The sequence below is a fragment of the Vipera berus genome (assembly GCF_964194415.1).
Source record: "Vipera berus genome assembly, chromosome: Z".
Lineage (NCBI taxonomy): Eukaryota > Metazoa > Chordata > Lepidosauria > Squamata > Viperidae > Vipera > Vipera berus.
In genome coordinates, this window is record NC_138205.1 from 19,368,381 (window position 1) to 19,396,239 (window position 27,859).

The 27,859-nt window shown below is 43.3% G+C and overlaps 2 protein-coding genes across 2 annotated transcripts; one reads left to right on the top strand and one right to left on the bottom strand.

Annotated features, from left to right (window-relative positions):
- Positions 1 to 525: 525 nt before the first annotated feature.
- LOC308678682 (troponin I, cardiac muscle-like) lies at positions 526 to 18,072 on the top strand (the record flags this gene model as incomplete). Its single annotated transcript, XM_081345919.1, has 9 exons — positions 526 to 536; positions 850 to 862; positions 3,482 to 3,661; positions 5,713 to 5,754; positions 6,743 to 6,874; positions 7,949 to 8,038; positions 10,366 to 10,542; positions 12,229 to 12,340; positions 17,889 to 18,072. The coding sequence occupies 8 exons, from the start codon at positions 526 to 528 to the stop codon at positions 12,328 to 12,330; spliced, it is 747 nt and encodes a 248-aa protein (XP_081202045.1). The 3' UTR covers positions 12,331 to 12,340; positions 17,889 to 18,072.
- A 4,864-nt stretch (positions 18,073 to 22,936) lies between these two features.
- LOC308678683 (fibroblast growth factor 21-like) lies at positions 22,937 to 27,617 on the bottom strand (the record flags this gene model as incomplete). The annotated part of the gene is made up of 4 exons (XM_081345920.1): positions 22,937 to 23,233; positions 26,300 to 26,403; positions 26,812 to 26,969; positions 27,562 to 27,617. 4 exons carry the CDS (start codon positions 27,615 to 27,617, stop codon positions 22,937 to 22,939), a joined length of 615 nt encoding a protein of 204 aa, XP_081202046.1.
- Between the last annotated feature and the right edge of the window lie 242 nt (positions 27,618 to 27,859).

Here is a 27,859-nt window from a genome sequence, read left to right on the forward strand (position 1 = left end):
TGCCAAGCAAAGTCTACGGGGAAGCCAGAGTCACTTAACAGTCACGTTACTAACTTATCAACTGCAATGATTCACTTAACAACTGAGGCAAGAAAGGTCGTAAAAGGGGGCAAAAGTCACTTAACAAATATCTCACTCAGCAATAGAAATTTGGGGCTCAATTGTGATCGTAAGTCAAGGACTACCCGTCGTTTGCCATTGCTTCTTTCTTAGGGTTGTTAAAAAGTAATTGGCTCAAGATCACCCAACTGGCTTTGTGCCTAAGGCAGAGCAAGAACTCCTGGATGCCCAGTTTGTAGCCTGGCGCCTCAACCACTACACCATATTGACTTCCGATTGGATAGTTATTGTAAATGCATATTATTATACATTACAGTGTAGACATGTATGCTTATATATTCAAGATGATAGAAATGAAAGAGAGCTAGGGATGGTTAGAAATAGAGAAAAGGTTATGAATGATGTATTTCTCTTGTTCTCTTGTTCTCTTCTCATTCCAGCGGACCTGAAGGTTGCTTTCTCAAGATGGCAGAAGAGTGAGTAGTTTTGTCTTTTAAAAGGCACGTTAGTGGGAGTTACTGCACATTTCGTACCAGAGGGAAGGGGTACGGGGTGCATCCTGGCAGAGTTCACTGAGCAAGACAGGGGGGTTCAGGATCTCCAGGATGGGACTCCTGTCCTTTGAGCTGGCAGACAAGACTCCTTAGATTAAAAAAATAATCCTACTAAAATGCCAACAGCAGGGGGGAAAAGCTAGGAAGCAGCTTTGGGTCCTGGGGGATGGGGGAGCACCCGGGGAAAACAAGGAATTATTCAGCCTGATTTGTATCTTCCTGTTTTTTTCCGCAGGGAAGAGATGGCCGTAAGTACAAATGAAGCAACTTCGCCAGAACTGATGGGAAAGAAACACTGTCCTTTATTTTATACAGGCATCTTTCTCTCTTCTTTCAAAGAGCTTTAATAAATTGGGAGAGATTGTCAAGATGTTCGCTTCACATGAGTTGAACAGAAAGTAAATTATCCAGGGAAATGTTACTCTAGTACTGGGGTTGTTCTGTCATTGCAGGCAAGTAAATACCTACAGCTTCACAATTATACAGTCTGCTTTCTGAAAAGTAACTGCGGGAAGCCAGTTTGGTCTAGTGCAGGGGTGGGCAACCTCGGCTCTTTTATGACTCGTGGACTTCAACTCCCAGAATTCCTGAGCCAGCTATGCTGAGGAGAAATGGAGACGTTTCCATACTGAGCAATGCTGGCTCAGGAATTCTGGGAGTTGAAGTCCACGAGTGATAAAAGAGCCGAGGTTGCCTACCCCTGGTCTAGTGGTTAAGAAGGAATGGGTGGAAATTAATCAAGGAGAGAAGCAACCTAGAAGTAAGGAGAAATGTCCTGACGTTTAGAACAATTAATCAGTGAAGTGGCTTGCCTCCAGAAGCGGTGGGTGCAACACTGGAGGTTTTTAAGAAGAGAAAGACGGTTGAGTGTCTTTGGGCCAATCACCAGGAGTCTGTGAGTTCTAGTCCTGAGACGACTTTGGGCCAGTCACTTTCTCTCAGCCCAACTCACCTCGTAGGACTGTTCTTGTGGTGAAAAGGAGGAGGAAGGTTTATTTCTGTTGTATTACCCATAAAGTAATAAAGGGTAAAAAAGTAATAATAAATACCGTATATAAATAAATGTGCCCTACATCAGGGTTTTGAATCTTGCCACAAAGTACTTATCACTTAGGATAAACTTGGCAAAAGCTGCTTTGCCAGGTCTTGCCAGATATCAGCTCCTTAGAAAATAGTTTAAGATAAGCTTTACAAAATGTCACCAGCATCCCTTCAGATTAAAGTCTATAAATAGTTCCTTTATGGAAAAAAATAAATTAAATAAGCCATCCTCGTACGTGGCAATCTCTACAGTCTTTGCTGTTAGCATATTTAATCATTTCATTTCTTAAAAGACGTTATCTCTGTTTAAGTACTTTTGATTTTATTTTATTTTTTCCTGCCTTTCCTATTGGATATCTAGTCAGGGATGTCCACAGACAGCTTTAAAAAGTTATAATGGCGGTTGAGTCCGTCCAATCTAGTCCCCACTCTTTACTGACAACATATGTAAAAAGGGACACCATCTGGATTTTTTGGCTTGTCCATGGACGACCCCAGATATGTTGATCGTCAATTACCATCTCTCCTAGCTGGCATAGCTGCTATCAGCGGTAGCAAGAGACCATGCAGGCTGGGAATTCTGGGTGTTGAGGTCCACAGGTCTAAAGATTGGTGAGATTGAGAAGCACTGCTGAAGAGCAATGTTTCTCAACCTTGACCGCTTTAGGCTGCACGGCCTTCAGCTCCCAGAATTTCCCACTCAGCCTTTTTTCTTCCTGGCTGGGGAATTCTGGGAGTTGAAGTCCACGTAGCTTAAAATGGCCTAGCTTTAGAAACACTGCTCTAGAGCAAGTGATACAGAAAGCATTGATGGGACAAGGTAGTTCTAATATGCATCATTGTAGGCCTATGGAGACATGACACCAAGAGAAATTCACACTGCATCCAAAAGCGCTCTTTTGCCCATCGATATGCCCATCCTGATGAGATCACAGCAAGCCATTCTGAGGAATCAGGAATCTGGCAAAACCCAAGAAAAATATTCTAGTATTGTCATCTTCCATAAAGAATCCAAAACTCAAACTCGGCTTACTCATGCGCCATCTAGTGGCAAAAAGCACAGTCCGTACTGAGGTTGAGAAAATAAAAGTTACGGTAGTGCAATTCTTGTTATTACCGTAGCATTCTGTCTTTCCAATTTTTAATTTTCATTCTTTTGGTATTTCTAAGTAAATGGATTTGTCAGGAAAATATTGGCAGTCCTCCACCTGCAACCATTTGTTTAGTTCACACCATTTGTTTGGTTCATTCAAAGTTACAACGGCACTGAAAAAAGTGAGGTACAACTTGCACCTCACACTTGCAACAGTTGCGGCATCCCCATGGTCACCTGATCAAAATTAAAGTACATGGCATGTATTTATGACAGTTTCAATGTCCCAGGGGTCATGTGATGGCCGTTTGCAACCTTCCCAGCTGGCTTCCAACAAGCAAAGTCATGCTGGATTTGCTTAACGACTGCATAATTCATTTAACAACTGCAGTAGTTCCCTCAAAAAAAGGCTATTAAAAAATCAGGCGTGAGTCATTTAACAACCACCTTGTTTAGCAAGCTGTTCCCAATTGTGGTCGTAAGTTGAGGACCAGCTGTAGGCCAGTGAAAGTCAGCAATTAAGATACAAAGTAGTTAAAGGAACAGGAGCAGGTTTGTGCCATTTCCCTCACTTCCATAAATATCCTCTCTCAAAATCTGAAATTTGGGAGGTGTGTGTGTGTGTGTGTGTGTGTGTGTGTGTCTAAGAGCAGCAAGTGCAGCTGGCCTTTATATGTCCTAAAATGTGGTTGCAGGGAGCATTTTGGAAATAATACATTATTTAAATCTGCAGTATGAGGAAGAGGAAGAGGAGGAATACATAGAGGAGGAAGAACAGGAGACCATTGTGGAAACAAAAAAGGTGCCAGTGGCTCCCAAACATGCACCCCCTCCTCCCCATGCCACAGTGCCCCCCCTACGCCGAAAGTCATCTGCCAATTACCGGGCCTACGCCATTGAGCCGCACGACAAGGTGAGTGCCAGTCTCTTTAAGAGAAATGCAGAAATACCCAGGGCAAGATTAAGGATTGGTTGCCTCAGGAGATCAAAGGGGAAACCCATCGTTTGAAGGGAGAGGGGGGAAGAAATGCAGAAATGGAAACAATACAGCCCCTCATGTTTGGGTCTCTGTATGGGTGTGTCTCTGTGTTTTTGGAGAGAAATGCAAATTTTATCATCATACATGAAAACAATACACCAAGGTGAAGTCAGGATTAATTGGCACCTCTCTCTCCCAACGTAAGCTCAAATTGCAGTTCTGCTGCAAGAGTCAGAAAATTGGGCATTTGTCCTCATGCTTAGCCTCTCAAATTTCCTTCTTGTTTCAAGATGTTTCTACTCCTTAAAACCTATTCAAACCTTTCAAAAACATAGAGGAGAAGTGACCTTTCCCAAATGGTCTCTAGGCATAATTTAATTTAGACCAGAAGGGGTCCACCCTTGGCAACTTTAAGTCTTCTTCATCAATCATCTGGATGAGGGGATAGATGGGGAACTCATCAAATTTGCAGATGACACCAAGCTGGTAGGAATAGCCAACACTCCAGAAGATAGGCTTAAGATACAGGAGGATCTGGAGAGACTCGAACACTGGGCACTATCTAACAAAATAAAATTCAACTGTGAAAAAAGTAAGGTTCTACATTTAGGCAAGAAAAACCAAATGTACAGGTATAGTATAAGTAGTACCTTTCTCAATAGTAGCAACTGTGAGAGGGATCTCGGAGTCCTAGTGGACAATCACTTAAATATGAGCCAGCAGTGTGCTGCAACTGCCAAAAAAGCCAACACAGTGCTAGGCTACATTAACAGAGGGATAGAATCAAGATCTCGTGAAGTACTAATACCACTTTACAATGCCTTGGTAAGGCCACACCTGGAATACTGCATCCAGTTTTGGTCACCATGATGTAAAAAAGATGTTGAGACTCTAGAAAGAGTACAGAGAAGAGCAACAAACATGATTGGGGGACTGGAGGCTAAAACATAGAGGGAATGGTTGCTGGAATTGGGTATGTGTAGTTTAACGAAGAGAAGGGTGAGGGGTGACATGATAGCAGTGTTCCAATATCTCAGGGGTTGCCACAAAGAAGAGGGAGTCAAGCTATTCTCCAAAGCACCTGAAGGCAGGACAAGAAGCAACGGATGGAAACTAACCAAGGAGAGAAGCAACCTTGAACTAAGGAGAAACCTCCTGACAGTTAGAACAATTAACCAGTGGAACAACTTGCCTCCTGAAGAGGTGAATGCTCCAACTCCCTTCCAACTCTGTTATTCTATTGTATTCTAACTCCCAGAATTCTCCAGCCAGCATGGATGGCTGGGGAATTGTGGGAGTTGAAGTCCACAGGCCTTAAGGTTGCCAGAGTTGGACACACATGATTTAGACCAGGGGTAGGCAACCTTGGCTATTTTATGACTCGTGGACTTCAGCTCCCAGAATTCCTGAGCCAGCTGTGCTGGCTCAGGAATTCTGGGAGTTGAAGTCCACGGGTCATAAAAGAGCCAAGGTTGCCTACCTCGGATTTAGACTAATCCCATCTATTATTTTATTTAGAAAGAAATTAAACCCACTGGACAAAGCAGATTGTATTTTATTTTCTCTCCTTTCCTCTAAGTTAGGGGTCCCCAACCCCCAGTCCATGGACCGGTACTAGGCCACAGCGTGCCACCAACTGGTCCACACAAACAAGCAAAGCCCCATCCGTGGGATGCAGGCAGCACACAAAATCACACACTCTCCGGTTCGCGGAAAAACCTTTCTCCACGAAACTCTGCTCTAAATGAAAATTTGTCACTTGATGTTAAGATCAAGTGATCTTTGTCACTTGAGCGTTAAAACAGGCCTAAACCAAATCAGCTGATTCTGTTTCTCTCCTTTCCTATTACACTGCTCCCCATGTTATGTCCAGGATAAGCAATTATCACTGTAACTTTAGGAATTCCAACTGAGCACCATCTTTCCCATGTGTGAAATATCCCTCTCAAATCTCTTTCTCTCTTTTTTTTTTTGTTCTACCACAGATAAAATGCAAGATATCGGCTTCTCGGAAATTGCAACTCAAGGTGATGTGGAAAAAATGATTTCCTAGGTATTAGAACAGTTAGAAAAGTACACAAGGGGCTAAACACCTCTGGGAGCACATCTGGCAAGTTTCTAGGAGATAGGAAGGCAAAACGTAGTACACGTAGTCCTCGATTTACAACTATTCATTTAATGATCATTTGAAGTTACAAAGGCACTAAAAAAAAGAATCAATTGTGGTTGTAAGTCGAGGACTACGTGTAGTGTATAGACCCGTGGTGGCGAACCTATGGCATGCATGCCACAGGTGGCACACAGAGCCCTCTCTGTGGGCACGCGCACCATCGCCCTAGTCCTAGGTCTTCAGCTGGGTTTTATAAAATCTTTTCACTTTAGGCCTCCACCGCTGTGTGCAAAAGAAAAAAAGGTTCAATCAATCAGTTTCAACTCGGGGGGAAAAAAGATCTCGCAAAGTTGGAATTGATTGATTGAACTTTTTAGTCCCACCCAGTCTGCTGTTACCACCACAGCCATGCCCACTCGATGGGCCACGCCCACCCGATGGGCCACGCCCACCCGATGGGCCACGCACGCCCGGCACCCAACGATACATAAGTGGGTTTTGGGTTGCAGCTTGGGTACTCGGTCTCTAAAAGGTTTGCCATCACTGGTATAGACCCTGGTAGAAAAGAGGTACAGTAGATCAGATTCCAAGAGAATAGAATACCCATACAACCACACCTACCCACACACATACTTGACGCAAATAGTTGGTAGGGAGGAACTCTTGACAAAATGGACTTGCCCAACCTGAACACCCTCCAGATCTGTGATTCAACACCCAGCATTCTTGGCTTAGTATGAGCAACCTTCACCATCCTCGGGGGCCATCCATACTTCTGCAGAGTCCCTCGGAAAGGAAAAGCTAGCTTAAGCCCGGTATATTCATCAGGTTGAAAGTTGAAGTTATATCTGCAAGCAAGATAATAAGCCCAGCTCATTGATCCAAACTATTGTCTTTTCACCCAGTCACTGATGCTCCAAGTGGCCAAGAAAGAAATGGAAAAGGAAGAAGAAGAACGCTGCCAGGATAAAGAACGATTTCTCTCCGACCACTGCATCCCATTAGAACTGGCACAATTCGGCTTCACAGAACTGCAGGTCAGGACAGAAGTGGGGACAATGAAGGAGGGAGAAAGCAGGCCAAATTGGAGAAGATCTGCTTCTTGGGTCTAGTGAAGTCAGCCTTCTCTGAACTGTTGCTCTCCAGATGTTTTGGGCTTCCCATGGAAAGTCTCTAGTTGGAAGAGAGATAAAGACAGATGCCAGGTGAAAGGAAAACTCTAAAGTGTATCTTTGATTCTCAAGGTAAACTATCGTAGACATCGGCTTAATGTTAGGGAAGGTGATATGCTCCTTGAGGACCACACTATGCATTTGCTACTCAACTTGCTTTGCACCAGCAGCTCTCAAGCAAGACTTGGGCAGCCCATCATTGGCAGCACGATCCACATTCCATAGAAAGATGACATAGCTTTAGAAGAATCCACCCAGTTAAAACTCTCTTGTAAGCCTATGCTTACAAGATTAGCTTTCTTCAATCTGTTGCACTCCGGGTATATGAACCGGAGGTGGGATTTGTAGGACAACACAACTGGAAGGGCAGCTGATTCTTCTGTTCGATTCGGACTACTCTAAGAGATTCTTAGCTTGGAGAAAAAAATATATATAATTGTGGGTATTAATGGAATCTAAATTAAAGAGCCCTGGTGGCGCAGTGGTTAGAATGCAGTACTGCAGGCTATTTCTGCTGACTGCCAGCTGCCAGAAATTCAGCAGTTTGATTCTCACAGACTCAAGGTTGACTCAACCTTCCATCCTTCCAAGGTCGGTGAAATGAGGATCCAGCTTGTTGGGAGCAATAGGCTGATCCTGTAAACCACTTAGAGAGGGCTGTAGAAGCGGTATATAAGTCTAAGTACTATTGGTACTGCTATATCACCAGGATTTCTCCAAAAGTGTTTTGAAATTATTGTCTTCTTTTTTTCTCCAGTTAGACCATTCTGATTTACTGTAAATGGTTGATGTCTTTCTTAAAAAAAAATAGTTGTATGGCTCATCACTCAGTAGCCTTGCAAATGCACTTTGCGCTCATTCAGGAACACCTTGTTCTTCGTTAGTTTTGAATCTGATCTTTGATTTGGCTTTCAAATTATACTACCTTGTTTGCTACAGGAGTTATGTCAGCAGCTGCATGCACAAATCGACAAAGTTGATGAGGAGCGTTATGACATGGAGGCCCGGGTCAATAAGAGCATCAACGAGGTGAGTTTCTGAACATGGCCCTTGGGGGGGTGGGGGCCACAATTGTCTTTACAGGGCCTCGCTTGCGGATCTCGTTCATATAAGATAGAAAGAGAGCGCTAAGTGTATTTCAGATGAAGGATTGGGCCAATGGAATTTGGCATTTTAACGACAGTAATGGGGAAATTAGGGACGCGGTGGCTCAGTGGGTTAGGACACTGAGCTTGTCGATCAGAAGGTCGGCAGTTTGGCGGGTCAAATCCCGAGTGCCGCGTAACAGAGTGAGCGCCTGTTACTCGTCCCAGCTTCTGCCAACCTAGCAGTTCGAAAGCACGTAAAAATGCAAGTAGAAAAATAGGGACCACTATGGTGGGAAGGTAACAGCGTTCCGTGCGTCTTTGGCGTCTAGTCATGCCGGCCACATGACCACGGAGACGTCCATGGACAAGCGCTGGCTCTTCGGCTTTGAAACGGAGATGAGCACCGGCCCCTAGAGTCGGAAACGACTAGCACGCATGTGCGGGGGAACCTTTACCTTTACCTTTACCTAATGGGGAAATGCAAAACACAGCCTGGTCTTTTTTCGCCAAGCTTAAAAATAATCACTTAGGGCCACTGATTTGAGTAAATCTGAATCAGGAAAAGCTGGAATATATGCCACTTTAATGTTCTTGGGAAGAAGGGGGAATTTTAAGAGCAACCACAATATACCCATGGCTCTAGGTTTGCAAAGTGCAGAAAAGGTGTAAGAAATAATAAGCCGGGGGTGGGGGTGGGAACAAATGGCATGAGATGAGAATAAAAGGGAGCTCAGATAAACCTACTTTGCATCAGTAACATTCACTCTACCTCTCCATATCATTCTATCCTTGAAAAGCATCCTAGTTTCTTCAGCCGTGTCCACCTGCTGCTTTCCATTTTGACTTCTCAGAATTTTCACCTCTCCATTTTTGAGGATCTCCTCAGCTGCATCCTGGATTCAGTCATGGGTGTCTCCGTCTTCTCTTTCTCCTCGCTTAGTTACTCGCCTTTTGTTTTGCAGTTTAATACTCGTTCATTTCCCGTATGTGACCAAATCATCTCAGTGTACTTTTTCATACTGACTATTCATTTTTTTTCCATTCAGTCCACATTTCTTCAGAGCCTCCTGTCACATCCATTTTTTTTCCAGGCTCCGTGCTTGATATTACTACAAGCCTTCTAAGAAGATCTGAGAAGAAGATCTATGCAGTCACTATTTTCATTCATTCTTGGGGACTGGATTACCCCAATCGCTTTTTCTGTAATTCTGTAATTCTGTTACTGCATTTGCACCCACCCATTCATATCATTTAGAATTAAGAATAATTTTTACCCTGCATGTGTGGTGGCTCAGTGGGTTAAGACGCTGAGCTTGTCGATCAGAAGGTCGGCAGTTTGGCAGGTCGAATCCCGAGTGCCGCATAACAGAGTGAGCGCCTGTTACTCGTCCAAGCTTCTGCCAACCTCCCAGCTTCTGCCAACCTAGCAGTTCGAAAACATGTAAAAATGCAAGTAGAAAAATAGGGACCACTACGGTGGGAAGGTAACAGCGTTCCATGCGCCTTTGGCGTCTAGTCATGCCGGCCATATGACCACGGAGACATCCTTGGACAAAACGCTGGCTCTTCGGCTTTGAAACGGAGATGAGCACCGGCCCCTAGAGTTGGAAACAACTAGCATGCATGTGCGGGGGAACCTTTACCTTTACCTTTACCCTGCATGCAGTTATTGCCAACCTATAGGATTCTATTTTCAAATGCACCTACAAAAGCTTTAACTCTTTCACACATCATTAAACCTACACCTTCAGAGTTCTTGGTGCTCTCAGAACTCGGTTGTTCGCTTGAAAACATTTCATTACCCTATTAGATAAGACTGTCAGTGCTAATGAGTGGAGAGTTTGATGTCAGGAGGACCCCAGCAGACTAAAGATCTTGCTAGGGCAATGTTGTACAAACTTGGCCACTTTAAAATGTGTGGACTTTAAAATGTGTGGACTTTAACTTTCTCTAGCAGGCTGGCTGGAGGATTCTGGGAGCTGGATTGCTGAAGTCGAGAAATGCTGATTTACAGTTTCAGAATGTTCTTTATTTAAGACAGCTTATGGGAAAGTGTGAGGAGATCTGGAAGGACAGTGCAACGTCTCACTCCTAACTGAAGGGTTCTTCATATAACTGGGCTCTCCCCACCTCTTTCAGACGTGTTGAGACCAGAATTCCCAATCACCATGACTCAGGGTATTGTCATCTACCCATCTGGAAAGCATCCAGCTGGGGAGAACTGTGAATATTTCCAATGTGTTAACAGACTGTCCGTTCTGGCTCCAGATCCAAGATTTGAACCAGAAGATTTTTGACCTGCGAGGCAAATTTAAGCGCCCTGCTCTTCGCCGGGTGCGTCTCTCAGCCGATGCCATGATGCAGGCCTTGCTTGGCTCCAAGCACAAGGTCTCCATGGATCTGCGGGCCAACCTCAAACAGGTCAAGAAAGATGACACAGAGAAGGTGAGCCTGGATGGATCATCAAGCAAGAGTGAGGGGGAGGGAAGAGGAAGTGGACGGTTGGTAGCTGCAGAGTCATTTAGCACCTTGATTTAGGAAAAGAGTGAGCAATCTTTGTTAGCTAGAGACTCTGCTTAGCCTTTGAGGGGGGTGGGTTTGCATGGTTTGGAGATTTTAGTGACTAAAGAGTCATTTAAACCCTGACCCACCACCCAAAAGAGCACAATTAAGTCTTTTTGGATAGTTTGAATATATTTTGTCCATTGACCCTCTTCTCTGGAGGCCCTGCAGACCGTGAATGGGGTGTTGCAGCCCCTTGTGACCTCCAGAAATTCCCCATTCCTGGTCTAAGTTCATTGTGAGGTGTTCTGAGGTGACTGAACTGCCCAAGCTTTGCATACTTGCCTGCTTATTTACTTACAGCCTGACTGATCATTCATTGGTGGTGAATAATTTCCAGGCACAAATTTCCCATCAGTGACGTTGTATGTCAAAGTCTTAAATTTAGTTCTTGGCACCTTGGGCTACATTTTACCAGCAGGGCAGCACCCTGTTTGTTTTTGTTACCCATAAATAGCAACCTTAAAGTTCACTTGGGAAAATCAATTTAGATGGGCAATGAGCCCTTTGTCCAATTCCTGGTTTTCATAAAAAGTTCAACACTCCTTCCAAAACTGCAGGAAAGTTCACAGGTAAAGGGTCACAAAAATCAAGATGGCAGCCACCACATTGCAAAAAACCCTTTTCACGTGTATTATGACCGCAATCTTGATTTTTCTTTAAAAAAAAATAAAAAAAATTCCTTCCTTGGAGGATACCCTTGCAAAACTTTTTTCCCCCCAGTACATTACTTGGCAAGGGTATAAAGCAGGGTTTCTCAGCCATAGTAATTTAAAGACATGTGGACTTCATTCTCATGCTGGCTGGAGAATTCTGGGAGTTGAAGTCCATGCATCTTAAAAGTTGTCAAGGCTGGGAAACCCTGGTTATACAGGAACATGTGTAAAGTCTACCTGGGGAAAGGGAAATTAGCTGGGCTGATTTTGAGTTTTGAAAAACCTTTGCATTTCAAGAATGCATGTAGTAGTAGCACCTCTCCTTTCCTCGGTCTGAGTACTTATCCAACCAAGACCGCAGCTTAGAAAATGTGGAAAGATATCTCATAACCACAGAGATCCCTCTGGTCTCATCCAGGGAAGTGACCGGTGCAAAATTCAGGAACCATCCGACTACATCACTGGGCACAAGTGATCTTTCCAAATTTGGTTGGGGTGTAGAATGGGGGAAGGAGAACATTGTCAACAATAAGAATCTCTCTTAGCTATGAAAGGAATTCCATTCGTGAAAGTTTCCTGTGGCTTACTTTGATGAGTCCACAAAGCAATGGGAAACCAGGCCCTCTATGGGCACAGCAGTCATGGTGATGGGCTGTTTAAGAACATCAAAACCCAGATTGTAGTCCATTCTCAGCTTTAGAAGCTCCTTTGGGAACCTGGGGACCAGCCACTGTCTCCCAACCAATCACACGGGGTTGGCGTGGGGAAGAATGTGAGGAAGGAAAGCTCTGAGTAAGTTGCTCTGAGTTCAGATCAATAAAAACATAAATGAGCTAACAGGACCCACGTTACTTCTCCCACAAAGCCTGGGACTCCACTGATTTCCCGACCCTTGGTCTCTTCCCCACCCCAGGAGAATCGGGAAGTAGGTGACTGGAGGAAGAATATCGATGCTCTGAGTGGCATGGAAGGACGCAAGAAGATATTTGAGACCTCGGTTGCAGGACAAGCCTGAGGCACACCAGGTGAGAGAAATTCCTTTGGGGATGTGTGCACTGAAATACAAATAGTCTTCAACTTACCGCCATTTGTTTAGCGATCGTTCGACATTACAACAGCACTGAGCAAGGTCATTGACAACCAGTCCTCACACTTACGATGGTGGCAGCATCAATAGTGGTTGCGTGATCAAAACTTGAGCGCTTTGCAACTGGCAGGTTTTTCTGATAGTTGAAGCATCCTGACTGCCATTCGTGACCTTCCTAGCCAACTCCCGACAAGCAAAGTCAATGGGAGAGGCCAGATTCAGTTAGCGACCATATGTTTCCCTTAATAACCATGGCGGAAAAAGGTTGTAAAATCAGGTGTCACTCACTTAACAGCTGCCTTGCTTAGCAGTGGAAATTTTGATCAGAATTGTGGTTATAAGTTGATGGATTCCTTGCATATTTAAGCAGTGGCTGGTCGAATCCAAGAGCAGCATTGCCGTTCAGAGATTGCATCTGGAAAAAGGCCTCTTTCTTCCCAGATGCTTGTCTGTAGGTTTTAAAAGAGTTATATGGGCACCCATCTTGTGGTACGTAATTCACAAGCAATAAAAATAATACAACCACGAACCAAGAAAAATCAGCTGCCCAACCCATCAACCACTCCCATTCATTTCTACAATATTTGGGTTCCAACCGTACTATTTTGGCATCTGGGAGATGGGAGCACATGCAACTGTTCAACAGTGGTGTAACATGGGTAAACTATAAAGGATGGCCAATACGGTATGAGCTGCCACATTCTGCACAGGTCTACGACAACTCGCCACAGCCAACTCGCCATGGCCAACTCACCATGGCCAACGTGTTGCAGCCAACTACTGTGGCCAACTCGCCATGGCCAATTTGCTGCAGCCAACTCGCCACAGCCAACTCGCCAAGGCCAACTCGCCATGGCCAACTACTATGGCCAACTCGCCATGGCCAACTTGCTATGGTCAACTCGCCATGGCCAACTTGTTGTAGTCAACTACTGTGGACAACTCGCCATGGCCAACTCGTTGCAGCCAACTCGCCATGGCCAACTTGCTGCAGCCAACTTGCCATGGCCAACTGGCCATGGTTAACTCTCTGCAGCCAACTCACCATGGCCAACCTGTTGCGGCCAACTCACCACAGGACAACTTGCCGTGGGACAAGAGTTACACTAATATCCAAGAAATAGAACAATAGAATCATTAAAGGAAGGATGCCAAAGGAGGGACAAAATTAATGTGTATGACAAAAATTAAATTAATTTTAACTATTTTAAATAATTACTGAATTGTTGAATTCTCCTGCAGTGAGTTGTCCCATAGCAAGTTGGCCATGGCAATTTGACCATGGCAATTTGACCATGGTGAGTTGTCTCATTCCATTCTGGATCAGTTATAACTTCCGAGTGGTCTCCAAGGGGAGCCCCATTGTGCTGCCACCACGTGGTTGTTTGGGAAAATTATAATATGCTATCTATCTGGGTCAGCTAACCCCTCCTTCCCTATGACATATTTCCTCCTTCTCCTGACCATGTGTCCTACACCCCTCCCCTTTGTGGGATGGACTTCCTCCTTCTTTCTCCCTGGGGACTCTCCTCCTCCATAGCCGGAGACACATGTGCTCCTCCATAACCCGCAGATACGCCTGCAGACACTGGGAGTCATAACTGTCTTTTGACCTTGAATTACCGTCTATAAATTATCTAACTACACCTCATCTGCTGTAATCTCTTCTGCATGCAAATAAAGGTATTTCATGAGTTCTGCTATCTGGAAGAGAGCTGTTAACAGTGATAACATCTGCTTATATAGACCAGCACAGGGGTCTTAACAAAGGGATCAATCACAATACAGCAGCTTGATCCAGAATAGTCAAAAGACAGTTACAACTCCCAATGTCTGCACGCGTATCTGCCGGTTATGGAGGAGCACGTGTGTCTCCGGCTATGGAGGAGGAGAGTCCCCAGGGAGAAAGAAGGAGGAAGTCAATCCCAGAAAGGGGAGGGGTGTAGGACACATGGTCAGGAGAAGGAGGAAATATGTCATAGGGAAGGAGGGGTTAGCTGACCCAGATAGATCTGTATTCCTCCTCTGCTTTGCGTGCTTTGCTCTGAGCTTCCTCCTCTGCTTGGAGGGCTTTGCTCTGAGCTTCCTCCTCTGCTTGGCGGGCTTTGCTCTGAGCTTCTATTTCAGCTTCCTTTCTGGCAAAGGAAACAAGCACTTTTTTTGCTTCTAGCTGTGCACAGGCCTCTACCAACTTGTCATGTATCATTGAAGCCCTGGAGCGAGAGGATCTAGCAGAGCGTACTGTGACTTTAGTTGATGTAGATCTATGAGATCTGGTCTCCTGCAGGTCAGCAATACGGATTTCCACCTTATTCTTTGCATCTTGCACTAGGAGATCTCTTTGCTGGTTTAGTTCATCAATGTTGGTTAGTTCTGCTGAGGAATTATGTACATTAGAGTCATTCAAAAAAACTGTGTATTTTGCAGACAGCTGCTGGTAACTTTCATATGCTGCAGATAGACGACCTATAGAGCCTCTAAATTCAACAGGATTATCCTTAAGGCTCAGCAAAACTGACATGCTGTATGCAGTTCTGTTCCATAGTTCTGACAGATTACTGGAAAATTCATCTCTAGTTGCCTCATAATTTTCTCTGAGTTTCTGGGTTGGTTTTATTGTACGCTTGGGTTTTACAGCAGGATCTTTGCACAAATCAGGGTAGTCTGGTCAAACCAGCTCTTCTGAATCAATGGGACACTCCGCCATGGCTAGGATAGATACAGAAAACCTCTGTATTTTTAGGTATTTTTAGGTATTTTAGGTATTTTTAACTAATTCGGTGAACTTCGCTCTTTGACCACCAGGGGATGCCTTCTGCATTTGTTGGAGACTTCAGGGAAATTCACCCTTTAGCCACTAGGGGGCACTCTACACGTGCCTGGGGACAAGCCTTATATTTGCTGAGCAGCCACCGGGGTGCTGCTTGCATAAGTGGGTACTTCAACGAAGTTCACCCTTTGACCACTAGAGGTTGCTGTTTGGAAGCAAGCCTATTATTTGCCTGTTATTGCCCCTAGCCTTCACTTGGACACAAGGTCAGCCAAATTGTTTCTTCTTAGGACCACAAGTCGTAAGCCGGTCTGGAACTCTTAGGGAACTGCCTGTCCATGTTAAGAGTGTCAACCGTAGGCTGTAAACTGTGCCATTAATGAAGGTTAATTTGCTCCTTGTTCCTTTGTTTAGAGCTAGTGGGACTGGGTAGGATTGCTTTGCTTTAGGCGTTCAGTTGCGGGTAACTTAACTGTAGGCTTGCTGAATAATCTCCCCTCTGGAGATTGAAAACATATATTTTAGGATTGTTAGCTAAATCACTTGTGGGTTTTTTTTACACATAAAGATGCTTTCATGGCTTGTCATAAGTGTGAATCAACACCTTTCTCTGTCTACACAGCTCTACATGCAGTTTAAATTTGCAGACAGTATAAACATTTCAGTTTGGCCACCAGAGGTCGCTGCCTGCTTGACATAAATCCAAGCTTGCTGTTTACCTTTGCATTCCAAGGGTAGGAGCCTCTTTCACTCAGCAGTAAACCAGGGTCTTGCTTACCAAGGCAATTAATTGTTTTATGGCCCTTTTATTCCTGCTCTCAAAGGTCTGTTAAACGAAGGGAGTTTAGCAAACTGACAAACTTTTTCTCTCCTTTTTAGTAAAATTCAGCTCTGAACACAAATTGGGTTTGCAACACAGGATATCTCTGATCTTCTCAGTCAATTTGAGTGAAAGGCAGTTTGGAGAAGACAGACAGGGAAATTTTGATCCTGCATTTGATTTCACAAAGACTCGAAGATTACAAACAAACAGTCTCTCTTTGCAATTAGGAACATTTGTAAACATTCAGAGTAGATCTGAGCAGAAATTCATTTGCATTTCAAAGTCTCTCCAAATTACTTTTAAGACGCTGGCTAGAAATTCAATGGCAGAAAAGGCAGTAAGATTTTAACAGGTCTTTTGGCTGGTCTCCTCAGGAAGCCAGAAAGACAACAGTTCACAAAAGCAGAAATCCTAGAAGCACGACTCTGTCTCTTGCAGAATCAGCTGGAGAATGGCGAATTAAGTCATCTCCTTATTTATTGCAGGCAGGCAAGGAGTTCAAACTGTCTTTCACTAAGCTTGTTTGCAGATAACATGCACATATATGGATTGCCTTTTAACTAAGCTTGCTTGCAGATAACATGCACATATATGGATTGCCTTTTAACTAAGCTTGCTTGCAGATAACATGCACATATATGGATTGCAGACAGAAGGAATTTAAATGTCTTTTGACTATTCTGGATCAAGCTGCTGTATTGTGATTGATCCCTTTGTTAAGACCCCTTTGCTGGTCTATATAAGCAGATGTTATCACTGTTAACAGCTCTCTTCCAGATAGCAGAACTTATGAAATACCTTGATCATCTAGAAATACCTTTATTTGCATGCAGATGAGATTACAGCAGACGAGGTGTAGTCAGATAATTTATAGATGGTAATTCAAGGTCAAAAGACAGTTATGACTCCCAGTGTCTGCAGGCGTATCTGCCGGTTATGGAGGAGCACGTGTGTCTCCGGCTATGGAGGAGGAGAGTCCCCAGGGAGAAAGAAGGAGGAAGTCCATCCCAGAAAGGGGAGGGGTGTAGGACACATGGTCAGGAGAAGGAGGAAATATGTCATAGGGAAGGAGGGGTTAGCTGACCCAGATAGATAACATATTATAATTTTCCCAAACAACCACATGGTGGCAGCACACCCATGTAAAGAGTATTGCAGTAGTCCTGTCAGAAAGTCATGAAAAACCATGTTTTTGGTGGTTCTACACAAGCCTTCCAAAATCCAGAATCCTCCAAATAAGTGGGCCATGAGGCTTAAAATCCCCATCCAATTTTTCCATTCCACAGGTAGTCCTTGACTTACAACACTTCATTTAGTGACCATTCAAAGTTACAACGGCCCTGAAAAAAAAGACTTATGACCATTTTTTGCACTCAGGACCATTGCAGCATCCCCACGATCACATGATCAAAATTTGGGTGCTTAGCAACTGACTCGTATTTATGACGGTTGCAGCGTCCCGGGGTCACATGATCACTTTTTGTGACCAGCTAGGTCACTGGGGAATCCACATTCACTTAACAACCCTGTTACTAAACTTACTTCACAACTGCCGAGATTCATTTAACAACTCTAGCAAGAAAGGTGGTAAAACGGGGCAAAATTCACTTAACCACTGTCTCCTTTACCCACGGAAATGTTGGGCTCAATTCTGGTCGTAAGTTGAATACGTATTACCTATATTCTAACAGTGCTTCCACAGTAATTCCCAACTTTTGCTACATTCGTCCGGTTTTGCCTAATAATCCCAAATCTGGAGAACTTTAGTAAAGTGCTTTTCTTCTGGGTGACGAGAGGTTGCAGACATTTGCAAACTACAGCATGGGTGTTCAGAATGGTTTCCTAAATTTTCTCCTCACTTTCCCTCCCCCTCCCCCTTTTCCTTTTTTTCAGATGGGGCTTCCTGCGGTGCTCTCTGATCTCTAGATGTTATAGATCCCTCGTGAATCCTCATCCTTTCACCGCATTCATTACTGGGGCAAAAACCACACCTTGGGAGTTTTGTTCTGCAAACGATTATTTCCTCTTCTGTTGCTTTGGGGGAGCATCTTAGCTCTGAGCCCACCATAAGAACGATTATTATTATTATAACTCCCAGAATTCTCCAGCTGGCCATGCTGGCCGGGAATTCTGGGAGTTGAAGTCCACAAGTCTTAATAATAATAATAAAGTTGGAAGGTACCCTGAAGGTCATCTAGTCCAACACCCTGCTCAGGCAGGAAACCCTATACCATTTCAAACAAATGGCTGTCCAGTCTCTTCTTAAAAACTTCCAGTGTTGGAGCATTCACCTCTTCTGGAGGCAGGTTGTTCCACTGGTTAACTGTTCTAACTGTCAGGAAGTTTCTCCTTAGTTCTAGGTTGCTTCTCTCCTTGATTAGTTTCCATCCGTTGCTTCTTGTCCTGCTTTCGGGCGCTTTGGAGAATAGCTTGACTGCCCTCTTCTTTGGGGCAGCCCCTGAGATATTGGGACACTGCTATCGTGTCACCCCTTGCCCTTCTCTTCATTAAACTAGATATACCCAATTCCAGCAACCGTTCCTTATATGTTTTAGCCTCCAGTCCTCTAATCATCTTTGTTGCTCTTCTCTGTACTCGTTCTTAAAGTTGCCAAAGTTGGACACCCCTGGTTTAGATCTTGAATTTGCCCAGTGCCTCTCTGTTCTCATTAAAGCAGCTCAATTCTATTTTTCAGGATTTCACAGCAACAGGAAAAATAAAGGAGTTACAAAGTATAAATCCCTTCAAGTAGGAGGATCTCTCTTTTTCTTAAGTTCCTGCTGAAATCTTAAAAGAGTTGGGGCACACACAGCTGGGCTACTTTAATCAAGAGTAGAGAGATGCTGTGCTCCTGTGGCAAAAATAACTGTAATTCCAAAACAGGCAAAAACAATTCCAAAACATTTTTGAGGCCTGCACACCTCTAATAGTAGGATGATCCCATATATAACAATTGTGGCCAGTAGATGGCTGTCAAGAGTTAAGGTTTTGAGCATCTCTTTGCTACAACCTAATGGTCAAGGGTTTTTTTACAGCTCAGATACAGTACAGGTAGTCCTTGACTTATGACCATTCATTTAGTGAACATTCTAAGTTACAACGGCACTGAAAAAACTGACAACTGTTGCAGCTTCCCCGTGGTCACACGATCAAAATTCAGGCACTTAACAATGGACATGTATTTATGACATTTGCAGCATCCTGGGGTGACCTTCCCAGGTGGCTTTCGACAAGCAAAGACAATGGAGGAAGCTGGATTCACTTAACGACCGCATGATTCACTCGACAATTGCAGTCATTCGCTTAACAACCGTGGCAAAAAGGGTTGTAAAATTGGGTGCAGCTCAATGAACAACAGCCTCATTTAGCATTAGAAGCTCCAGTCCCACGTGTGGACGCAAGTTGAGGATCACCCGTAAGCCTCTTGATATAAGCAATTGGTCTAGTACAGGTGGTCCTCGGGTTACGACCACAGCTGAGCCCCAAATTTCTCTTGCTAAGCAAGACATTTGTTAAATTAGCTTTGCCTCATTTTATGACCTCTCTTGCCACCGTTGTTAACTGAATCACTGTAACTGTTAAGTTAGTAATAAAAGCTGTTAAGTGAATCTGGCTTCCCCTTTCACTTTGCTGGTCAGAAGGTCCCAAAAGGTGAACCCATGATCCTGGAACACTACGACCATCGTAGATATGAGTCAGCTGCCAAGTGTCCGAATTTTAATAATAAAAATAATAATAATAAAGTTGGAAGGGACCTTGGAGGTCATCTAGCCCAGCCCCCTGCTCAGGCAGGAAACTCTGTACCATTTCAAACAAATGGCTGTCCAGCCATTTTGATCACTTGACCGTTGGGATGCTGCAATGGTCGTAAGTGGGAAAAACAGCCACAAGGCTTTTTTTTCCAGTCGCTTCGAACAGTCGCTAAGTGAACTGTCGTAAGTTGAGGACTATCTGCACCTGCCTGCGTGCACTCTTGCCCTTTTTTTTAAGGGTGCCTTTTAAGGCTGGCATATGCACAAAGAGAAATGGCTGTCAAAAAGAGCTCTCTTCTTTGCAATTCCAGCAAAGCCTGGGGACAGTAGAGCTTTTTCGTGATCCAGCAGATGGCTGAAGCTCCGTCAGATCCGCCTCAGCAGGCAGGCATCCAAAGGAGGGGGTCAAAACGACCACCTTGGGGGACGCAACTCTGCCTTTGAAGCCCGCTTCTTCTTAATGCACCATCACAGCGGACCACCCCCTATAGATGCCCCTCTCTGGATGATGCATGCTTCACCCTGACTTGGAAGCCCTGAGGTTCTTGAGGCCAAAGAAGGAAGTGATGCCAAAGAAGAAAGGAAAGGGGGGGGGGAAGCTGTGCCGTTCAATCAGCGCTTTTGTAGCTAACAGTGGTTACACTAAGGCAGGGGTCTTCAAACTTGGCAACTTTGAAGACTCCTGTGGACTTCAACTCCCAGAATTCCTCAGCCAGCCCTTCTGGGAGTTGAAGTCCACAAGTCTTCAAGTTGCCGAGTTTGAAGACACCCCCCCCCCCCGCACTAAGGGGTGTTTTGGAAAAGACAGCAATGCTTTTTTTTTTTGCATGGTGTTCCAGTCAGGATGTTGTACAATCCCTGACGATCAAGACGTTGCCCATTTTACTGGCAAACACTGCTGCCGTTCTTCTCGAGCACCCTTTCCCCTCCCCCCCCCCCGGTGTCAAGGGGAGGGCAGTTGGATCCTGGTTTTTGCTTCCCGATTCTGAACACTTTCACTTTCTTGGGAATTCCAGTCAGTTCATTTTGGGGAAACCAACCAACCAACCTTTGATCCCTTGGCAACAGCAATTGGCTCTTTGTCTAACATGGTTCCAGGATATCTCTCTTGGCACATGCCAGCTTTTTGTACCACACAGGTTTGGGGCTTAAGCTTTGCTAAATGCTGGCAATCTGCAAAAATATTTCCCATACAGACAACACAAATGGTGCTTGGTCTAAGCTCAATCTTGGTTTGGAAAGATGCCCCCCCCCACAGAAAGAAGCAGGCTTAGAGACTGGATTAGTAGCAGGAAGAGCCAGGTTCATTCTCAGCCCTTCAATGGGTGGCTTTGAGCCTCTCATTCTCTTTCAGCCTACCTCCCAAGGTTGTTGTCACGAGAGGAAAGGAGAAGAGGGAGCACTATATATGTCGTCTTGAACTTCTGAAGGGATGGAAATCCAGATAGATGAATAAAAGACAAAAGTGAACTGGGAATAAGGGGAGGCTTTTGGAAAGGCTGGTAGGAAGCCATTTTGTGAAAGCACCCAGACATACAAATTGTGAGACTACGACGCGTTGAAGGAGGATCAACTGTGTGATGAAATGATGGTCTTTTATCATTAGACAGTTATCATATGTTCTATAAAAGTCATTGAAAGCAGTATTGAATTGCTGGAATTGAATTCTGATTAATTACTTCTGGGTAACCCCAAAGTAATAGGAGTCCTGCCTGCGAGGGGTGTCCACTGGAATGGAGGGGGGTAGGTGGATGTCAAAATGGTGGATATGATGGAAGCCCCACCCCTTTTGAACACATCTGAGGCTCAAACTGAGTTGAGGATTCTCTTGTACCATTGGGGTAGTTTGACCTTTTTTTGCCCTCCCTGCCAAAGCCCTCATTTGTTTGTTTGTTTTTCTAATGAATTACTGTTGCCCGATGAAAATATTTCTAGCAACTAGTTTATTTGCCTTCAATTAATTGCTTCTTTTTTTAAAAAAAATCTTTTATTTCTGTTCACATTAAAAATACACCATTCACACTTCAGCCCACTGATGGTTAACACTGGTCACAATTAAAGCACAAAGAAACAGGTAATTTTTTAAAAAAAATATGAAGAAACAGAAAGAGAATGCAACAATTTGCAGATTTGTGTCAAGTCAGTGAATTGTCCAAATGGCAACATGTTTAACTAGAAACAGCTGCTGCTGAAACACATACAACAGAGGCACATCCTTTTAATGACAATGTAGTATAACTTATAAATAAATAAACATTCATAATCAATATAGGAGCCGATTACTTTGCATTTCCTTATTAGAGTTCTCTTTTAACTTTTCTGATGGCTTACAGACACAATACAAGTTTTTTTTAAAAAAACAAAACAGAAGGCAATTAAAAATGGGGTCCTGTTCAAAGGGACATTTGAGGCAACCTCCTGGCCTTTTCTGATTCAAAAACTTCATTGTGAGAATATCTGTGGGGGTCAAAAAAGTCAAGATGGCGGGTGCGATGGAAGGCCTGCCTCGTTTTTACATGCCGCCCCCAACCTCTTTGCCTCCATGGTTACGGCTCATGAATTAATTTTTGCAGAAACATTACTCAAAAAGGAAAACAAAGAAGAGGAAGGTAAATAGATATCAGGCATAAAATCATGATCATATCTGCAATTCAGATTTAAAATTTGGTTGGTTGGTCCTCACCAGAAAGGGAAATAAATATGCAGGCAGAAAAATATACATACATAAAAGGTTGCACATAAATAACGATATATAAACATTTGCGCACAAAAGTTTTTCACATTATGCCTGCTCTTCCTGCTTCCTTATCAATCTAACTTTCTTCAATAAATAAATCTCATAGAATAAATAAGTTACTTAAATAGTTGGATAAATAGAAATAAAGCCTTGGGTTTTTGGTTTTTTTTTAAAAAATAATAATAAGCCAGCAAGTTTAACAATGGGAAACTGAAAAGTTGAAGTGATTCAGACAGAACAGAAATTCTGTCCCTGTTTTGGGATTTGGGAGTCCCAAAAGGCTTCAGTCAATTACACCCATCCCTTTCACTGTTCTTGCTCCTTTGCCCCGATCTATCTTCCTTATATTTACTCTTCATATTAATGCAATAAATCACAGATGGCCCAGCTTACGAAGGATCCTGCTGAACATCTGATTTTGTGCCCCAGCCCAGCCCAGCCATTGTCTTGCTCTATCTGAAGCCAAAACTTAGGCTTCTCACGTCCTGATTTTGACCGAATATGTTGAAGGGATCAGACGAGTCAGTGTTATCCCTCGGTTGAACGTATTCGTAGTTGATATGCGTTGGTTCAACGTGAGCCTTTTTACGTAAAGGTAAAAACTGGGAGAAAGGGGGCAGCTGATGGCTGTGGGCCAAATTCTCCATCACATTGAGGCTGAGGGGAAGACTGTAGGCCTCTGAATAGTACACGTTATAACCATGACGAAGCTTCTCTTGGAAGTTACAGAACTCTTCCGAGTACGACAGCTGCAAAGAGACGAGATCGCTTGGATTAAGCCTTCAAGAATGCAGAACCCCTATTGGGCTTTACAGATAGTCCAGAATAAAGAAGCAAAGACAACAACTGAATTTGATTTCATTTACCGTCAAGGGGCCTCTCCTTAAATTTAGCTTATTGTTATCTTGCTCCTACCATTGCTCCCCGTGTATTACATTCTCTTGGGTCATATTAAAAAAATACAATCAAGTAGCAATTGTTAGGGGCCCATTGAAGACCACATCGAGATTTTGGTTGGGCCGTATCTACAGGTTAGCTCAGCAACCATTTGACATTACAGCGGATGCTGAAAAGGGGACTTAAGACACTGTTTTAATGTTCAAATTCTACCTCTCCCACAGTCACATAATTGCATTTTGGACACTCGGCAACTAGCCTGCATTTAGTTGTGGTGTTCGGGAAAAACTGGCCCACAGCAAACCGGGTTTGCTTAGTGACTGCTGCAAAAAAAAAAAGGACATCAGATCAGGTCCAGTCACATGGCAATATTGCTTTATGACTGTCATTACATATAATGGTAATTGCAGGCTCTATTATGGTTATAATTCTAGGACTACCTATGGCTAGGAGATTGTACAACAATTATCTGTGCATATTGAGCATAGAATTAACTTGGTGTAGAATCATACCAAGTTGGTAAGCTTGATGGGAAAAAAATATTCAGTGTTCTGCCATCCCCTCCATTATATTATGTCCTGTGGCTTCAGTTACCCAGTTAACAGTTAACTTCCTACTGTTGCATTTCAAGCTAAAAAAGACAACAATCTCCTTAGGTAATCTGTTCCACTGTCAGACAGTTCTTATCACCAATAACTTTCTCTTAGCATCTAGTAGTCAAACCTGGCTGGGCACCTATGGAATTAACTCAAGATCATATAATCCATAGATAATTCAGCCCTGCATACATTGCCAGACCTAATCTAGGCATTCAAGCTACATCAAAATAGAAAATGATTCCAGCTAAAGAAATGCTCTTTTCACTGCCGAGGAGTTAATATGTGAATTTAGTGTCATATGGTCAACAAATCTGCAGTTTCTCTACACAGGCTCGGAATTCAGCATGAAATCTGCCATGTTAACATCTTTACCATTTGTTTATTTGCATCCTTTAAATCATGAGCATCTACCAAAAGTTTCTATTTTTATACACTGTGGTCAACTTGTTGCAGCATACACGTTCAAATTTCAGAAGTCAAAAAAAGTCACATTGCAATTTGCAATCCCCTTCATTTTCACAGACACAATGATTCAAAACAAGAAATATTTACTCAAATTATTTTTCTCCTTTCACAAAGTATTTCTGTTTCACTGGCCCAGTAAAACACACTCAAAAACTCAAAAACACACTCCTCTTGTAATGAGTGCTTTTACCTTGCTCTATTAGCATCCTAAACAGCCCCATGACATGTTGGGTTGTTGTTTCAGAGATATATCCTTGGGAGATGCCTGAATATCTTCAGCATTGACAGAACTAATATTTTTGAAAAGTTCTTTAAAATCCAGGGGGAATATTCAGAGCTGCATCTGCCTTGAAAGTAGCCCAGTCAAACATCAACAAGAAGAAAGATTTTTATGACATTTTGCATTACATCATAAAATGCTTTATGATCATTTTTATGTCTTAAAATGTTTGGGGTTTTTTAATTTCCAAATTTCAGTTTCACAAGAGTCACCAGTCCCAGATTTTGGACACATTCTAGAAGTTAGCCCATTTGAGATACCTCAGTTGAAAAGGTTTTACTGTATGATGTATATTTCACCCACTTAAAGGTTACAAAAGAAGAGTTTTATGGTATATAGACGCAGATAGTCCTTGACTTACAACCATTCATTTAGTGACCATTCAAAACTACAACAACACTCAAACAAGTGTCAACTATTCCTCGCACTTATGACCATCACCGCATTCCCATGATCATGAGATGTAAATTTGGGGGCTTGACAGCAAACATACATTTATAATGGTTACAGCATCCTGGACTCATGGGATCACCATTTGTGACCTTCCCAGCTGGCTTCTGACAAGCAAAATCAGTGGGGGAAGCCATATTTGCTTAACAACTACATGGGTTCACTTAATACAGTGATTCGCTTAACAACCATGGAAAAAAAGGTAATGAAATTCAGTGTGACTCACTTAACAATCGTCTTGCTTAGCAACTGAAATGCTGGTCTCTGTTGTGGTTGTAATTCGAGAGACAACCGGTAATATACACTCTTTTCCTGGTTATTATGTAAGGCAGAGTATATGCCTCGGTTTTTATTTCTATTTAATTTTTTTTCTATTGTGTTTCAACTGTTTTAATTGCTTTTATGAATTACCATTCAGAGTCAATGGTTTCAGATAGGCAGCTATACAAACTGAATGAATAAATAAATATAGGGGGCTGCGAAAAAATAAATGCCGCTATGACTTTAAAAAGAAGATAGAGAGCTTCTTAAGGGATGTCACCACACTTTAGTTTGTTCCTAAAAATCTAGGCGTTTTATTATCATTTCAGAATATATCTACCAATCTATTAAGCCCCCTCAGCATCAAGAAGATTAAAATGGTCCAGTCTGCAAGAACAGCTCGCTTCTGATTTTAATAAAGTACTATCACACATTATTTTTGGTTATGTGTGATTTTTGGGGTGCAGATTTAACTCATGAATGAAAACAACTCAGCTAGCTCTGGAAAAACACTTACCTGTATCCGAGAAGACATAACCGGTACTTGAGTGTTCTCAATGGCAGACTCAAAATTGTTGCCAAATAATGTGTGAGATGATCCCCCAGAATGCTTATTTTGGAAATGGGTGATCAGACAGGTAGATCTTTCAATTTATAGCTTTATCTTTCCCCGTTGATCCTTTGCTTTTAACCACTGTTTCTTCTTTAGCCACTTCCAGATATGTGGACTTCAACTCCCAGAATTCTCCAGCCAGTGTGCTGCTTGGAGAATTCTGGGCGTTGAAGTCCACACATCTGAAAGCTGCTGAGATTGAGAAGCACTGCTCTAAACACAGAGACATAACTTGTATAATTATACTTACTGAGCTATATAGATGTCCTTCAGAATCCATGCAAAGAAATCTAGAGGTTTTCTTGGCCATGATACTAATAATTCCCACTTTCACTGCTTTGATTTCCATCAAGCCTGGGGGGGGAAATAGAAAATAGCTCATGAAAAAGGAGAACTCTTTAGATTTAAACTCAAATAGCCTTCAACCTCTTCAGATCTTTTAGTAGTCTTGATTTGTAACATCTGTAAGAAGGAACATAATCTGTGGGAGGCCACCACAGCACCTTCTACGGTTCCCATTTCTCCTACTTGATTTACTCTGAAAGTTTAATATGACCATCTGCAACAGAGGACCACGTTAGACTTGTTTTCCAGAGAACACATGTGTTAAGAAGCTACGTCTTCTGAAATACCCTCTTCTGAAAAACCATATTTTACGATCTAGTACTTGATCCTTCCCCAAAGAACCCAGGTGACTGTGCCCCAATTCCACATATAACTCATTTGGAGGAATCCCAAGTAATTAGTTTCCCAAATACTCACTGAAGAGGTTCTTGTATTTGGAGCCACGCACTGTGCCATCTGAGAAGATCTCCAGGTAGAGCTCGGTCTGATCATTGCCCGTATAGAGATGGCAAAGCCGGACTTGCCCATCAAACTGGTACAGAGGATTGGAATTTGGCACTGGAGAGGCCACAATCCTGGGGACCAACGCAGCGCAGAAAAGCAGTTTAAGGGGAAGCAGGAAATAACGGTTGCGTTGGAGAAAAACTGAAATGGACAGCATGGCTCAAGGGTGGCCGATCCAGGCAAGACGTAGTTCTGGGATGGCAAAGATAGTCTTGCCGTCAGAAGAAATTCAAGGAGCAACTCAAAGTTTGAGTCTTAGCCTAGTTTTGCCAGTCACTGGATTCTACTGTTTTGGGGTGGGGTGGGGAGACTATAGAGAATTCTGCGTTCCTGTCCTTCTAACTTGAACTTGTTGGTCTCACCCAGGAATTATGTCCAAAATTCACAAAGAAATGCAGTCCAGGACTTCTGAAGGTTGTTATTCTGTGGATGGGATCTGGGGAATCTAGTAAACTGCCAGTCACCTAATCAATGGGAATAGTCAGAATAAGGAGAGTGTCTTCCTTCTTGTTCTATCTTATGCCAAGTTTGCTCCAAATCAGCAAACTCACCAATATATATACACACACGCCTGCGTTCTCTACAACGGAGGTAAATGACCGTCCCCTTGACTTTTGCCTTGCCTACAACTCTCCGCCCACTTCCATTTCCCCACACTCTCACCAGGTCCCCCAAGGGTGAGTCACAGGGGTGCCTCTTGCTCCTACTGCTCCTAACATGGGGTCATGAGGATGCCAAAGTCTAAATATTATCATTCTGCAGCTGCTTTCAAGCTACCGACAGGAAAGGATGATGTAACATAGGGAATACAAGACTGAGAAAATGATGGCCAGAAGGAGGGGGAGAAAAGAAAGGGGAGGGGGATGGTGGAAAGGCTAGGATTGCCTCAGCATCCTGGAACCGCTCTCTGACTTATCCAACCTGTCCTGTGTATCTATTAATCTCCCTAAATATGTGACTC